Source organism: Emiliania huxleyi, assembly GCF_000372725.1.
Source record: "Emiliania huxleyi CCMP1516 chromosome Unknown EMIHUscaffold_189, whole genome shotgun sequence".
NCBI classification, from domain to species: Eukaryota; Haptophyta; order Isochrysidales; family Noelaerhabdaceae; genus Emiliania; species Emiliania huxleyi.
The window spans coordinates 80,080-90,556 of record NW_005200701.1 but is presented as its reverse complement, the minus strand read 5'-3'; the positions used below and the strand labels follow the sequence as shown (position 1 = coordinate 90,556).

General features: G+C 64.3%; 3 protein-coding genes across 3 annotated transcripts in view; 2 read left to right on the top strand and 1 right to left on the bottom strand.

The window, feature by feature from the left end:
• Positions 1-1,799: 1,799 nt before the first annotated feature.
• Positions 1,800-3,321, top strand: EMIHUDRAFT_233175 (hypothetical protein; the record flags this gene model as incomplete). Its single annotated transcript, XM_005782581.1, has 2 exons — positions 1,800-2,042; positions 2,107-3,321. The coding sequence occupies 2 exons, from the start codon at positions 1,800-1,802 to the stop codon at positions 3,319-3,321; spliced, it is 1,458 nt and encodes a 485-aa protein (XP_005782638.1).
• A 2,736-nt stretch (positions 3,322-6,057) lies between these two features.
• EMIHUDRAFT_113428 (hypothetical protein) lies at positions 6,058-8,155 on the bottom strand (the record flags this gene model as incomplete). The annotated part of the gene is made up of 7 exons (XM_005782580.1): positions 6,058-6,172; positions 6,241-6,533; positions 6,646-6,739; positions 7,345-7,427; positions 7,584-7,750; positions 7,877-7,934; positions 8,078-8,155. The coding sequence occupies 7 exons, from the start codon at positions 8,153-8,155 to the stop codon at positions 6,058-6,060; spliced, it is 888 nt and encodes a 295-aa protein (XP_005782637.1).
• A 1,667-nt stretch (positions 8,156-9,822) lies between these two features.
• EMIHUDRAFT_113427 (hypothetical protein) overlaps positions 9,823-10,477 on the top strand; it is a gene marked incomplete at both ends in the record, with an annotated part of 4,435 nt that continues 3,780 nt past the window's right edge. The window contains 2 exons of the mRNA XM_005782579.1: positions 9,823-9,932; positions 10,066-10,178. Of these exons, the coding sequence (XP_005782636.1) occupies positions 9,823-9,932; positions 10,066-10,178 (223 nt within the window). The remainder of the gene's footprint in view (positions 9,933-10,065; positions 10,179-10,477) is intronic.

Below are 10,477 nucleotides of genomic sequence, written 5' to 3'. Positions count from 1 at the left end.
CGCCGCTCACCGGCGGGGCGCCGGGGACTCTGGTGGTGTAAGGTACAAGGTAAGGGTAAGGTAAACTTCTCCACACACATTACGAGGTGGTAAAAAAAAACTGTTCAGTTTTCAAAGGCAAAAACGCCAGCCTACGCCCTCCCCTCACACTGACACTTCTCCCCTATTCCCGTCTTTAGGTTGCGCACATCTCCCAGCGAGCTAGGTTCTCCGCTTTTTCTCCCCTAGTCATCTGCCCGCGCCGCGCGCCTCTGTGGGCGTCTAGTGCAGCCACTGACAGAACTGTTCCAAAGGAGTGGTCAACGTCTCGCCTGAAGTCGGGTGGGCTCGCGCACTGCTTAGCCCTAGGGGAGGGGTGTGTGTGAGGTGTCGGAATGGTAAGGTTTCAGGCCGCCAAGGTGTGGGGGATTTGGGGGATGAGTCAGGAGCCAGCAGCCTTCCTGCTGGACCTGAGTTCACAGCTCCTCCGCCCGACGGGGTGGTCCCTTGGATTCGGGCCCCGCTCCCTTTTCCTGCGCCTGGTCTGTCCCTGTCAAGTGTGTGTTGCGAGATGCAGAGCTGGTTAGGCTGGAGCGCGGGCGGTGCGGTGGCAGGCGAGGGCAGCGCGGTAGGCGAGAGGCGGCCGCGGGGCTTCGAGTGGCGCGATAGGAGGGTAGGCTGGCTGTGGAGGGGCGCCGCGTGGCCTCGGCAAATGAGTAGTGCTTTATGAGCGGCCAGTTTTGTGCGTATTGCATATCGAGCCTGCGGTGTGGCCTAGTTGGTGCAGCGTTCGGGTCGGGGACGTTTTGGTCGTTGGTTCGAGCCCAGCTGGTGCAGTTCGTAGTCGCGTAGCGCGCGGGTGCGCGGCAGCCTCGGCAACCGAGGCGACAGTGGCGAGCAGGGGCGAGCAGGGGCGAGCAGGGGTCAGAGCAGTGCGGCGCGCCGAATTTTTTTCGATGGGCTCGGTCAGTGGGCGTGTCAGGAGGCGGCCGGCCGGGAGAAACTCGGCAGTAAAACTCCCGCGCCGGCCCAGGAGGTGGGAGTGTCACGGAGGCGGCCATTGGCGCGCGCTCCTTGTCTTCGTGGGTCCGAGTTTTTCACATTACGAGGTGGTAAGGGTTACCACCTTCGTACAGTTGTATCCACCGATCTTCAACTGAGCCCCCCAGGGGGACCATCGGTGCCTGCAGAGCGTTTTGGGCCAGTGGGAATGGAAAGGGACCGCGCAGGAGCAGGCCGGAGGCGCCAGATCGCGTTGGGGCACAGAGCGCACTGTTGCTTTTGCTGCGCCTCTTGTGAAAGAGGCGCTCGGACACACTGGGTTCCGGCTCCTGGCCAGATAGGGGGTCTGTTGCCTATGACTCGCACCAAAACGCCCTACCTACCTACCTATTGCGGGCGCCAATCGCCAGGCTCCGTGCCCCACCTACCTACCTATTCCCAGGCCGCGCAGCGAAGCGAAAAAATGCCCGTTAGCCCTCTGTGAATAGGCTCCCAGCGCCCGCCGCGCGCCGGCTTGTACCGCGGTGCGCGCCGCTCGCGAGCCCGCCAGAGCATGGCCTACTGGGCTCTCGAGGCGTTGGACGGCTCCAAAACGGCACTCTCTTCCCTCGACAGAGTCTCCCGCGCAGCGAAGCGGTTTTTTTACACCCCCCCCCCCGCCCACCACCACCACCTACCTACCTATTGCGGGGCCCTCTGGGGCGGTCAAAACCGGACCTACCTACCTATTGCATGGGGTCTAACCGTAGGGGGCAGACCCCCTATCTGGCTAGGAGCCGGAACCCTGAGTTGTATCCGAGTCCCGCTTCACGCCGTGCATGAGAAGCGGACGAGCGAGGGAGCCGCGAAGGGCGCAGCCGCAGCAAGGCAGTGCGGGCAAGAGCAAAGGCGCACCACGCGCCAAAGACGTCTTTCTCTCTGCGAAGGCCCTCAGCTTGCACGACGGGCCTGTGCCGCAAAGCTCAAAGTGCCATGACGACACAGCATCGGACATGGCCGCGCCTTCGGTGGCATCTTCGGCTGCGACGGCGGCGACCGCTCAAGTTCAGCTGAATCTTTCGGTGCACTCGCATCTGCGGAGTGCGGAGCAGAACCGAGATGCAGCGCACGGTCTTGCGCGGCCAGGCGGCAGCGCAGGCAGATGGAAGCGTTGTGCATCGGCACGCGGGCGTGACTGTCGTCACCGATGCGAAAGGTCTGGACGTCATTACAGTCTGGGCGGATCGCTCCCCCGGGGCGCGGCCTCGGTCGTCCTTCGAGCTGCTGCCGGACGTCAAGCTGGGACTGCGTGTGCCCGCTGACCTGCGTGGCTTTCTTGGTCTGCGGGCTTTCGCCACAAGCGAGGAGGTGCGCGCGCATCTGATGCACTCGATCGAAAAGGCCGGCCTCACCTCTCCGAACGACGCGCTGAGCGAGGCCGTCGCCCTCTCCGGCTGGCTCAAGGCGCTCTGGTGCCGTGCCAACAATCTCGCGCCGGCTTGGGGCGAGATCGTGGACCACGTCCTAGAGGCGAAGCCGACGCTCGCCGAGGACCCCGATCGCCTCGCCATAGAGCTTCGGTCCGGATGGCAAAAGCTGCCGCTGCCGAAGTCGCTGCAGCGTCGCCTCAGGTCCAACCCGCCACCGCCGCCACCCGACGTGTCTGATTGCGCAACGCTCTCGGGCGCGCCGCTGCGCATCGGCTTGAAGGAGGTCTTGTCCCTCTTGGCTGCGCGCCTGGAGGCCGCCCACGAGCTCGACGGCAGGGCGTGCCCCGGCCTGCCTCCGCTGATCGAAGTCAGCAGCCAGCAGCGCAATCACGTCGGCCGCGGCCGCGGGCGTGTGGGCGCGCGCCATGGCTGGGTGCATGTCGAAGGGGCGTTCCCGGGTTTGCCGCTCGACGAGGTCTGCTCCATCCTCTCCAAGGCGTGCAGCTGCAGTGTGACGCCCCGCCCGGCCAAGTACGAGGGTGAAGTGGCGCTCATCCTCGCCGCGGTGCCTCCCGCGGACGAGCAGGCGGTCGATGCCCTTGTCGGCGCTGGCATGGCGCGCGCGTACATCCTGCGCCACCCGCCAGAGCTGCCGCCGACGCCGGGGCAGCGAGGAGGACGTGGCGAGCGGCGAGCGTCGCGCCGCACGGGAAACTGGGCACCTGCTGACCGCGCGGGCGAGCGAGGGCAGCAGGAGGCGGAGGAGGAGGAGAAGGCGCACGCCGGAGGCACGGCAGAGCCGGAGCCGGTGGAGGAGGGCCACGGCTGCAGCGACGGGTTTGCGGACGCCTCGCACGACAAGGGTGGTGCGAAGCGAGGGCCGGACTTGTGCTGCGGCATGGCGGGCGACGACTTCAGCGCCTTCGTGTAGCGTTGCAGTCGCGCTCTGCTCCTTGCCACGCTGCTTCCCCTCGGTTGTTGGTTGTACCTTCGTGACATCTCGCATGCGCATGTGTATGTGTGCATGTGTGCATGTGTGCATGTGCGCATGTGCATGTGTGCATGTGCATGTGTATGTGTGCACGTGCATGTGCATGTGCATGTGCTGCAGCTTGTACTATATCTCGTCTCTCGTGTGAGGTGTGTCCCTGTACGTGTATATGTTTTGGGCTGCTGCTTGGGCTGGGGATCATTTGTGTTGTGTCCTTTCGCCAGACGCCTGCAGCTCACACATATCAATGCACATGCATCTGCACGAACTTAGTGACATTTCACGATCGCAAATGGGACCCGAATGGGACCGGACGAATATTGGGACCCGGGTCCACAATACTGGACTTTATTTGTTGAATGTTGTGTCAGGTGTCACGTACAAGAAAACGGCTTCCCAGCCCCGCTTGTACAAAATGCTGATGGCTCAGCCGTTCTTCACCTCTGTCTATCCGCAAGGTGCGTTGCTCCTCGATGGCCGTTGCTCCTCCTCCATCACACACAGACCAAGTTCTCCCGCTGCGCTCGCTCTGCGTCCGCGCGCGAGTGCCGCACGCGCGCGGTGAGGTTGAGCACCGTCGCGCACGCGATGAGGCCGACGCCGCCGAGGCCGAGCGGCTCGAGAGGCTCGTGGAAGAGTAGCGCCTGGAGGTAAGGGAAGGGGTAAGGTAAACAAAGCTTCTCCACACACACACACAACATCTCACGTCTAGACGACAGGAGCCCCACGGCATTGAAAGTGCAAGGCCCGGTGCGCGTGGGTGAGCGGTGTGGTGGGGGGGGGGGGGGTGCGCGCGCCTGGAGCCCGTACGAGAAGGGGATCTCTAGGATGTTCATCAGCGAGGCCGACGCGACGTCCCGCACCTGCGTACCATACCTCCAGAGTCTCGAATCCAGTGTGGGTTCGGTCCCGTGGGTGGTGTGGTAGCATCGCGACGTCCCGCACCTGGTGAACACGCCAACGCCCTGGGACGCCGTGCTGCGTGTTGTCGATGGGTGCATTGCACGCGTGCTCTCTCTCACGCTCTTGAGAGCCAGCTGGAGCATGGGCTGAGGCTCTCTCACGCGTGAGAAGGCCTCGAGCTCGCGGACGAGCTGGAGGGTGTCGAGATATGGGGAGATATGGGGAGATATGGGGAGGTCTGACTGTGGCTGTGCCGGCGTGCGAGTTCGGGGCCGGGACTGTGTGCCTTTGTGTGAGTACGCTGACCTCGGGAAGACCGGTCTTTTGCAGTGTAGTCATAGCACCGCGTGAGTACGGGGGGTGCGAGGACACAGTGCATACAGTCGAATACGGCCGAATACGGCCGAGGCCGACTACGGGCGAGGCCGAATACGCGCGAATACAGTGGAGTCCGTGTCCTCTCGAGTGCGGGTTGGGGTACAAGAAGACGGAGTCTGCTTCTAGGCCCGAGATATGGGGAGATATGGGAGATTCTGCTTCTAGGGCCTCGCACGCGCTGGTAGCCGAGGGTCTGCAGCGCCAGTCCTGCGGACGACACCGCGGAGATGGCGGCGAGGAGAGCCCACTGCAGCGGCGAGCGCAGCGCAGCCACGCCGTCCGCCAGCTGACCGGCGGCGCCTGGAGCAAAGAAGAAAGAAATGGGGCCAAAAGTAGATCTCCTCATGCGGCGTGTCCCAAAAGTGATCTCGTCATGCAGCGTGTCTGGCCGTCTCTCTATTTGTTCGGTCGGTCTCCGCGTGCCTGCGTCGGCGACGACCCACCTGCAGGCAGGCTCCGAGAACGGTTCCGAGAAGGCTCCGAGAAGGCTCCGTGTACCTCGGGCGTCGACCCACCCCACCAGCGCGAGCGGGGTGAAGACAAAAGCCGAGAAGACACAGCTCACGTGGTTCACGGCCGTCCACGGCGCCCCGCCAGACTTGTTGGTGCAGACAGGAAGCAAGCCGGCGACGACGGCTGCGACGAGGGCGGCGCCGGCGCCATAGGCGTACTCCGTTGCGGCGGCGGCGGTGGCGGTAGCAGTGGCGGCGGAGGGGGCGGAGGCGGTGGCGGCGGCGTCGCTGGCAGCTGCGCAGATGCGGGGTGGGCAGGGAAGGAAGGAGGGGCGGGTGAGGAGGAGGAGGCCGGCGGCATCGATGAGCACCACCAGCGCGAAGTAGGCGTGCATGCCTACGGATAAGGTAAGGTAAGGTCAGGTAAACTTCTCCACACACACGAGGTGGTGGGGCAAGGGCCAGGCTAGTCCCTCGCGTCTCCACGTCTGACGTCAGGAGCCCCACGGCATTCAAAGTGCAAGGCCCAGTGCGCGTGGGTGAGCGGTGTGTGTGTGTGTGTGTGTGTGTGTGTGTGTGTGTGTGTGTGTGTGTGTGTGTGTTAAGGTGTGTGTGTGTGTGTGTTAAGGTAGCGTGGTGAGGCACACTTCTCCAGCCCTCCGGTGCGCGTGGGGGTGAGCGGTGAGGTGTGTGTGTGCGGTGCCTCCATGCTGAATACACCAACACCGGGGCGTGAGTATGGCATCGTGCAGTGTACTCGCAGCGCCGCGTGTGTTTGAGGGTACGAGTAGAGCGGAACGAGTAGAGCGGACACAACTGAGTACGGCCGAATGCAGCGGAAGTGTCCTCTCGAGCACTAGTTGGAATGCATGACCACCGTCTTCCGCTTCTAGGGCACGAGATATGGGGAGATACTTTTGGAGATATGGGAGATCTTCCGCTTCTAGGCGCCCGTGCGCTCCGCCAAGAATAGGCGCGCGAACAGCGCTGTGAAGACGGGCGCGATGTAGACGACCGTCGTCGCATCGCCGAGGGGCATCGCCTCCAGCGCCAGCCACCTACAAAGGAAGGTTCCGAGAAGGCTCCGAGAAAGTTCCGTTCACCATCGCCTCCAGCGCCAGCTCACCAGCAGCAGAGGAAGACCCAGTAGAGAAAAGCGCGCAGCACCAACCAACCAGACAGCTCCCGCGGCCCAAATAGCAGCTTCGCCCAGGCCTCCCTCTCGCCGCCCTCGCCGCCGCCACACTTGGCAAAGGTCGACGGCCGAGCCTCCGCCCCGCTGTTGTCGTAGACGCGCATCGCCGCGCCAGTGTCTCCGCCTCTTCGGCGCGTCTCGCGGCAGAAGGCGGCGGCGGCGAGGCAGATCAGCCACTCAAGCAGAGAGCGGATCTGCATCTTGAGCAGAGTGGGCAGCGCGACCTGGCAGCGGAGCAGGATCGGTGATCGGGCTGTGGCAGACGGCAGTCCATGCGGTCCTCAGAGAGGCCTTTCATTGCGGGAGGTGTCTGCTGCATCTGTGGCGTTGGCTTACCGACTTAACAACAGCCGCGAGGATGCCGAAGAGAAGTGCAGCGGAGGTGATGAGGGCGACGCCTTCAACGTGCCGGCTGCCCGTCAGCAGCGCGCTGGTTGACGGTTCAGCCATGTCGAAGGTGCGCGGCGAACATACAATGGAAAAAATAAAATGCGGGCGGCAGGTGCGGCGTGTGTGTGTGTGTGTGTGTGTGTGTGTGTGTCGGCGAGTGTGCGGGATGTCTGTGGGCCCGAGAGCGATATGCCATGTCCGCCTTGCGTTGTTTCATAACATCGAAGGCTAAGCTCAAAAAATAAAATTATTTTCATCCTCTCGGTCCGCCGCGACCCCTGCTCATGCGGAGGCGCTCAGTGCCGGTTTCTACGGCCGCAGGTTTCCGCACAGCGGGCCGAGCCCGCTTCCTAGAGATCGCGCGCCCATACTGCGCCGGCGGAAGGCTATCACTGGTCGAGTCGAACGAGTCCTCTTCCAGGTCCTATTTACACGCGCACACGGCGTGAAGAGCAGCATTCTCCCCGGTCCGCGGGCGCTTTCCCCATCTGGCTCCTTGCCGCGTCCCGTGATGACGCCGAGCGTCGCGTGGTGGCGCTGCCGCATCTTGGCGTGATGCTGCCGCGACCAGTCGAGCAGCGCCTGCTAGGTGCAGGCGTGGGTCACAGGTTGGTGTAGATCGTGAAACCGGGGCAACGCGGCTACCAGTCTGCTCGCGCCTGCGGCGCGTAAGCCTGCTTGATTCGACAGTGCACGATGGCGATGGCACATGCGAAGATGACCATCACCTGTTCATAGGAGAAGGTGTGGAAAGGCGCTGCTGGCGTCTCCTAGTGTTGGCAGTAAGCACCGCCTGTTACAATATCATAGTCCGTGAAGTGGAGTCTTTCGCGCCTGCTGCACCTCGAGGGGAGTCCCACCGCGCTGTTCATGACTGCAAGCACCGTGCCAAAGTCCTGCGCTGATTCGAGGACACTCCGGTCCTCGATGTCAATACAGGCAAGCATGCGCTCCTGACTCTCATGGTCCTCGCCCGGCGGCTGCTGCAGCACCCGCTTGGGGAGGCCGACATACAGGACGAGGAGGAAGAGCGCAGAGCAATAGAAGGCGCCTAAACCCGAGGCGCACACACTGGGCGCCTAGGTGTCTCTTCGCCGCAGCGCCTGGTCTCGCTGCGGCTGCGCGCATATGGAGCACTTGAAGCACCGCGACATCGCGCGGACGTGCACCCTCGCACGGGCTACCGCCGCGTTGGTGGAGACGAGCAGCGCCGCCTCCTGCGCGAGCTGCTTCACCTGCAGAGGATGTGGGATCACATCATCGACTGCCCGCGTCGCTCCCAATCGGCCTCCCCTGGGACGCCGCCCTTCATTTTTGTGTCGATGGTGTGGGCAGCAGGGTGGTTCCCGGTGCCCGCGGGTGTTGCTTTGAGATTCACCTCGAGAGTGACGACGACCACGAGCAGGCTGAGGCTCAGGGTCACCACGACAGTGAAGAAGAAGACGACCGCAAACATGCGGTGGTACCTTGCAGAAGACAGCTTGAGTGGCCTGGCTGTTCCTCGCCTCTCATGGCGGAGGGCACGCACCAGGTCTTGTAGATACAGACCACACCCTCGTCCTCGACCAACGGAAGCAGCGTCTCGCCTGTTTTAAGGAAGGATATGTGTACCGCGTCTCACAGGCCCGCCTTACCCAAATTTTAGCAGCGTCGCGCCGCCAAACATTGCCAGTGCGAACCCCATCGTCAGCGTGGATTGCATCGTGATGTTGTCCATGCGCGTCTGCAAAAGAAGACGACGTTGAGGTGCGGGCGCCGTTGCAGGCGGCGGCAGTGCGGGCGGCGGGGGCGGCAGCAGGCGAGGTTCGGGTGGTGAGGGTGGGTGTTGAGGGCAGGTTGTGAGGCATGGCAAGTGGCGCCTGCAGGACGCTGAGTTGCATCATATCGATCTGCATCAGGTTGACCTTGTTGGCCTGCATGACCTGCGCGGCCTGCGTGTGAGCCCACATACTGGCCGGCGGGCGGGGAAGCTCGGCCACGGCGAGCGGTGCGCAACCGCGAGCTGAGCACGCCACGGATTACTTGTGTTGCGGCGACGGGCAAGTGTGGCGGGGTGGGTTTGCTTATAAAATGAACTCGGGAGCACGCGACGCGGCACAAACGGGGCACAAACGCCAGGCTACAAAGACGGGGAGGCACGTAGTGACGCAGGGGAGTCTAGGCGACGGCGGCGTCCTCCGACGCCGCGGCGAGCCTGAGCTCGGTCGCAATCTCTTCCGCCGCCGCGAGCTGCAGCGCGACTGACATGCGCTGGGCCTGCAGCGACAGCCACGACCGCGTCGACCAGCTCGCCTCGTCGGACTACGGCTTTATGCCCATCGATCGTCACCTCGTTCCCCTACCTCGGCGACATCATTACGAGGCACGGCGGCGACAACGGGGCGGTGGACGCGCGGATCGTGTCGGGCAGCAAGGCGTTTGGTGCGCTACGCGGCTGTCTTTTCGCCTCGAACTCGGTCACTCGCGCAGCCCGACGTGTGGTGTATGAGGCCGTCGTGCTCTCGATCACCCTCTACGGCTGCGAGTCGTGGAGTCTGACCGAGGTGCTGCTCGGGCGGCTGCGCCGCATGCACGCGTTGCACGTGCGAGGCATGTGTCGAGTCACGCGTAAGCACATGTGGGACCATCACATCTCGACGTGTGAGCTCAGCCAGCGGCTGGGGCTCGACTCGATCGACATGTACATCGCCCGCCGCCAGCTGCGCTGGCTCGGCCACGTCGCGCGCATGGACTACGACCGGCTGCCGCGCCGCATGCTCTCCGCGTGGGTGCCCCACCGGCGGCCCATCGGTGCGCCGCGCATGACTTACGGGCGGTCGATCTTCAAGGCACTCGCGAAATTCGGCATCGACTCGGCGCGCTGGCATCTACTCGCGGCTGATCGCGCTGCGTGGCGCGAGACGCTGCGGTCAGGCCTCGCCCCGGCCGAGTTCCGCCCGCCTCCGGCTCCTCCGTCGCCCGAGCGCATCTCGCGCACTAAACCCGTGCGGGGCTGCACCGCTGTCTTACAAGTCTGTGCTGTCTTACAAAGGTTCGAAAAAAAAAATGCACCGGGCCGAACGTGCAGCCTTGAGCACAGAAAACGCTCGCGTCACGCCCCCTTTGAGCAATCACCAAAGGCAGATGCTGACCGTCTTCTCGGGCGCCGCCGCCACCCCGCCGTCCAAACTCGTCGTCTCGGTTCAGACACAGAATGGCTTCTTCTCCACCGGCGACGACATTGGCGCGTTGAAGTGCGCCCGCGCCGCCGCGGCGCTACGTAGCTACGTAGCGGGATGGATTGATGATGGCTATGCGGCGCGCTCCAACCTCCCACGTCCACCTCAGTGAGCTCCCCCCCCCCCCCCCCCACCCACGCGCGCGCAGCCCGCACGACTACCGGCCGAACGAGTTTGTCACCAACGACTTCATCTTCGAGGGCCTCGTCGCGTGGGACGGCAAGAACCCGACCGGCCTGGACAATATCGCGGGCAACGAAGGTGTGCGCCGACGCCCCCGCCAACGCCTCCCCCGCCACCCCCCTCGCCGTCGCCTCCCTCTCCGCCGCCTCCCTCGCCGCCGCCACCATCTCGCCGCCTCCGCCATCGCCGCCATCGCCCAATGTTGACGCCGCCTCCCGCTCCCTCGCCACATCTCCCCTTCCCCTCCCGCGCCGCCGCCCCTGCCCCGCCCCGCCCCCGCCGCCCCCGCCCCCACGCAGCCGCGCCGCGCGGCTCCTCCCACCTCCCGTCTTCTCCTCCGCCTCCATCTCCCTAGCCATCCCCTCCCCGCCCCCCCG